The sequence below is a fragment of the Antrostomus carolinensis genome, unplaced genomic scaffold (genome assembly GCF_000700745.2).
Source record: "Antrostomus carolinensis isolate BGI_N321 unplaced genomic scaffold, ASM70074v2 scaffold10781, whole genome shotgun sequence".
NCBI lineage: Eukaryota > Metazoa > Chordata > Aves > Caprimulgiformes > Caprimulgidae > Antrostomus > Antrostomus carolinensis.
This window is the reverse complement of record NW_010296388.1, coordinates 1-4,162: the sequence shown is the minus strand read 5'-3', so window position 1 is coordinate 4,162 and position 4,162 is coordinate 1. Positions and strand designations below refer to the sequence as shown.

General features: G+C 51.2%; 1 protein-coding gene across 1 annotated transcript in view; it reads left to right on the top strand.

Moving 5' to 3' along the window:
• The window catches only part of FAM124B (family with sequence similarity 124 member B), a 4,374-nt gene extending 4,210 nt beyond the window's left edge, over nucleotides 1-164 (top strand). Inside the window, 1 exon segment of the mRNA XM_010178283.1 lies at nucleotides 1-164. This exon segment is cut by the window's left edge and continues 27 nt beyond it. Coding sequence (XP_010176585.1) covers nucleotides 1-164 — 164 coding nt within the window.
• Nucleotides 165-4,162: the final 3,998 nt, after the last annotated feature.

Sequence of the window (4,162 nt, the reverse complement as noted above, 5' to 3'; positions counted from 1 at the left end):
GGGCCAGCAGCACCCTGCCCTCCCGGGACAGGGCCCGGCCACCGTTTACTGTGGCCAGCAGGAGTCAAGGAGCCAGGCAAAGGGCTTTGGGCTTCCGCTCGCAAATGCTGCGGGCCAGGCCTGCGGACAGAGCGGAGGAGGAGGAGGAGGAGTTCTTTATATGACTGAAAACAAACGTGCCAGATGGACTCATCATCTCCGCTTTTGTGTATTGTGCCTCCTCCTGCTGTGGCCACCAACGCTTCCTTTCCACAAAGTGATGCTGAGCAGGCTGAGGGCAAAGCAGGAAAAATAACACTGTATTTAGAGAAAGGTTTATTTTTTTAAATGCAGAATAGATCAGAGGATTATCGTGCAATGAATACGAATAAGCCATATGACTCCTAGAGCTGTTCTAAGATGTTAAAAATAATAGCCAGTGCCATGCTCAGATGGGGTTAGAAGGTGCAGCTTGCCTGAGCTGCCCAAGCAGCAGGAGGCCCCCAGCCATGGGGGCTCACCTGTCCCTCGCCAGGATGGATCAGGACAAGGTAGTGGCACTGTCACTGTGGCAATGCTGATTTTTCTCTGGGTTCCTTCTTGCTTCCCATGTTGTTGGTATTTAAAAGCTATCAATGTTGTCGATTTTATGCAAAATGTGAAACATAAGAATGTTCTTTTAAAATATTTTTTAAGAAAAAAATTCTAGAGAGACCTTTTCCTGAGATTAGCACAGTACACGCAGAAAGCAGGCACTTCCAGAGAATAGTTTGAGCTGTTTATGCTCCAGTAAGACCTGCTGCTGCTTATTTGTATGACACTTAAAATAAACCCATCAACGGGCCAGGCTTTGTTAGACCAGCGTGCAGTTGTCAGCAGGCAACCCTAATTGGGTTTTAATTAACAGAAGACAAGAGAAGTTAAAAGTCTTGGGGGGGAAATGTTGGATGCTGAAGAGTAAAAAGGACAGCAGAAATGAAGTAATGTTTCAGCAACAGATGCTGAAATAACTCCCCTCTTGATAAGCAGCTTTCTTTTCTCAAGTAGGATTAAGTAAATTTTAGAGATGGGAAGGACATGACAGAGGAATGAAATTATTAAAAGAAAAGCCAAATTGGATCACGCTTACCTTCCAAGCAGCAGAAACAAAGAGGTATTTTCTCCTATGCGTGTCTGAACTCTGCTGTACACAAAAGCGAGAATTTGTTTGGGGAGTGCCTTCTCATCACCTCTTCTTAGCTCATAACTCCAATGTGACAGGCAATGGCTTCCTGCAGCCCAAGGAGAAGCAGAGGGTGATGAGTCCCTTCCTGCGGGGGGTTCTGCACAGTTTTGCAGGTGTTCAGTGCCTGTATGTGTGCCAGCTGAGCACAGCCCACGCTGCGCTGCCACGGCTTCGTTAGCTGGGAACGGCCAGCCCCCCTCCATTTGCAGCTGGTGGGCTGTGCAGCCAGCGGGACCAGAGAGCAGTGCCATGGCTGGACGCTGGCACAGGATTCAGGAAGGCCCAGCTGTTCAGGAAAGTTTGAAGGTGCAGCCAAGTTGGGCTGAAGAGCTGCAGGTGGGAAGAGGGCAGTCCCTGCTCTGTGCCCTCACAGCTGGTGTTGCCCTGGCAGTGGTGCTCACAGACCCTCCGATTTGGGGACCTGAACCTGCAGGAAGCTTGAAGAGGACACTTACTTCACTGGACACTTACTTCACTGGACACTTACAAACCTCCCCCATGTTTTCACAAGCTCTGTAAAATGTTGGACTTTTAAATAAATCATACTGTGACATTTTAAATCTGTAAGGGCAATTATTTAAACTTGCCTAGCATGCTAGAAAATTAGCCAGTGCTTTTCAGAGCTGGAGAATATATTTTGTCAACTAGGAAAGCAGCAAACAGGAGAGCTTGGAGGTGGGTTAGTTCTCTGGGTTCGCTGCAGCATGTGCGAGAGCAGGATGAGGACACATGGGGTTACAGCCCTGTCAGGGGCTATGGACAGAACAGTCATGAACCCGGAACAAAGACAGCATTGGGATTCCTGGGACAAATGACTTTAAAGTGAGATTTCATGTCCTTCTCCCTACTCTCACACCAAAATTACTTGAGAGTGACTCTGTTTAGCGTACTCCCATTTTACTCACGAGAAAGAGAGTAGAAGGTCAGTATCTATCATGGGGAAAATGCTGCATCATTTAATACAAAAGAGAAAATGAGTTTCAGCTGCCTGCAACAGACCACAGAAGATAAGGAATTCAAGTCAAAGGAAAGTTGCCCTGAAAATATGCTTGTAACAGTGAGTATATAAAATCCATGTACTTTAAGTGAAGGATGCACCTAGCATAAATGCTGTATTGCACAGGTAGCTGTAGGGTCAGAGGGTACCATTTCTTCCTGGATGGATTCAGTAGTGGCAGTTTTACATTTTCTGTAGACGGATCATATCTCTGCAACTTTTATTTTACATTTCTTCCTTAAATACTGTGCCATTTCTATCAGTGTGTTTGGGTTTTTTGTTTTTGTTTTTGTTTTTTAAACAAACAGACTAGTAAGAGAGAGATCCTGGGTTGACAGGGGTCTGTGGAAGCTCTGTGTCCCAACAACAGGCAAGCAGCTCACAGGTGAGCACCCGGACCTGGCAGCCCCGTGGGAAGGGGGTGGCTGTGTGAGGTGTGTGGGGCTGAGCCAGGAGCTGCTCTCTCACCCAGCTCCTCTCCTGCACGTGGGTCCCAGCAAAGCACACAGGGGAAAATGCTCTTGGGGGAAAACTAAAGAGGGAGTTTTGCAAAGTTATACTCAGGGGTATGATGGCATTGGAATCCTGAATGAAGGGAAATGAGGGATTTTTACCATCTATTTGTATCATGCTTGATATAAATTATTCAGTCCAGTGGAAATGGTTCTGACTTGTCTATGAGCATTGGAGTGATGGTGCTGTGGATGCTGAGCTGCTGCTTCCTCTGATGGACACCTCAATGGACAGCAGCCAGGGTGGTCATTATGGGTGGGCACACGATTTTAATTTTTCAAGGTGTGTGCATTTGTGAGGGTGGTGGGCACCCTCACGTCTGTCAGGTGGTGTCACACCCAGGAGCATAAGCATGGCCCCAGGACTCCTGTGCATCATGCTGTGGGTGATCCCATTCCCAGGAGGGAGAGGAGATGCTGCTATGGCTGTGCTCAGGAAGGGGTGATGGTGAACAGTCCCAGCCCGAAGGGAAGGGCTTTTCTCCTGGGCCGGTCACACAGTTGGGGTGATGGAGTGGGGAAATCGGTTCTTGTGGGGACAACGTGGAAGCAGGGTGCATGCTAAGAGCAGGAGTTGCTGGCAGCAGGAGCGGCTGGCAGCAGGAGTCAGGTGAAGCAGGAGAGCTTGTTCTGGAGTCACCTTAACCCAACGTGCCACGGCGCTGCTGTTGCTTTTGCTGTTTCAGCCCCTGGCTACAGAAATGGTGCCTTTTGTCTCCTCTGAAGCAGCGAAGTGGTACTTCTGAGGGGTGAGTTGCTGGGGAGGAGCAGGAGTGCTCCCCACTGCCTGGATGCGGCACAAAGGCAGAGGGTGCTCCCCTGCACCCCGCGCCTGGCACCCTGCCCCTGTGCCGGCAGGCACCCGGGACACCTCGGCCTCGGCATGTGGAGTGAGAGGTGACGCCATAGGCCTGTCCTCTCGTGTTGGAGAGAAGTTGACAAGCTTGATTCTTTTGGGGAGGGAAATGCTGAATGCACTCTTCCTTCCTGAGTTTTGGGCCCAATTCAGCTTTCGTGCACGCCTCGGTACAGCCAGAGGCAGTCCAGCAAGCAGGGCCGAGCTTTCCAGATTTGCGCTGGTGGCTCTGGGGAGGAGTTTGCCATCTCAGCTCGGGCAGAACATTCCTCACCGGTGTGGATGCTGTGCTCTGTGCTGAGGCCCAGGAGAGACAAAGCTTCACAGCTGCTGGGCGGAGGAAAAAACGTTGCGTGTGTCAGAGACCCCGCGTAGGTACCGGGAACACAAACCAGGCGCTGTCCCTGCAGCCGAAGCGGAGCACAGCGGCCCCAGCTCCTCGGGGCTGAGCCCTGCTTGGCTCCCGGCCCCGGCCCACCGCGGCCACAGCCCGGGCCGCCTCTGCACTGCCGCGGGTGGCGTGGGGAGGGGGCGGGGGGCCCCGAGTGACGGGTCCCGCTAACCTGCGCGCAGCGGTGGCAGCGTCGTGCATC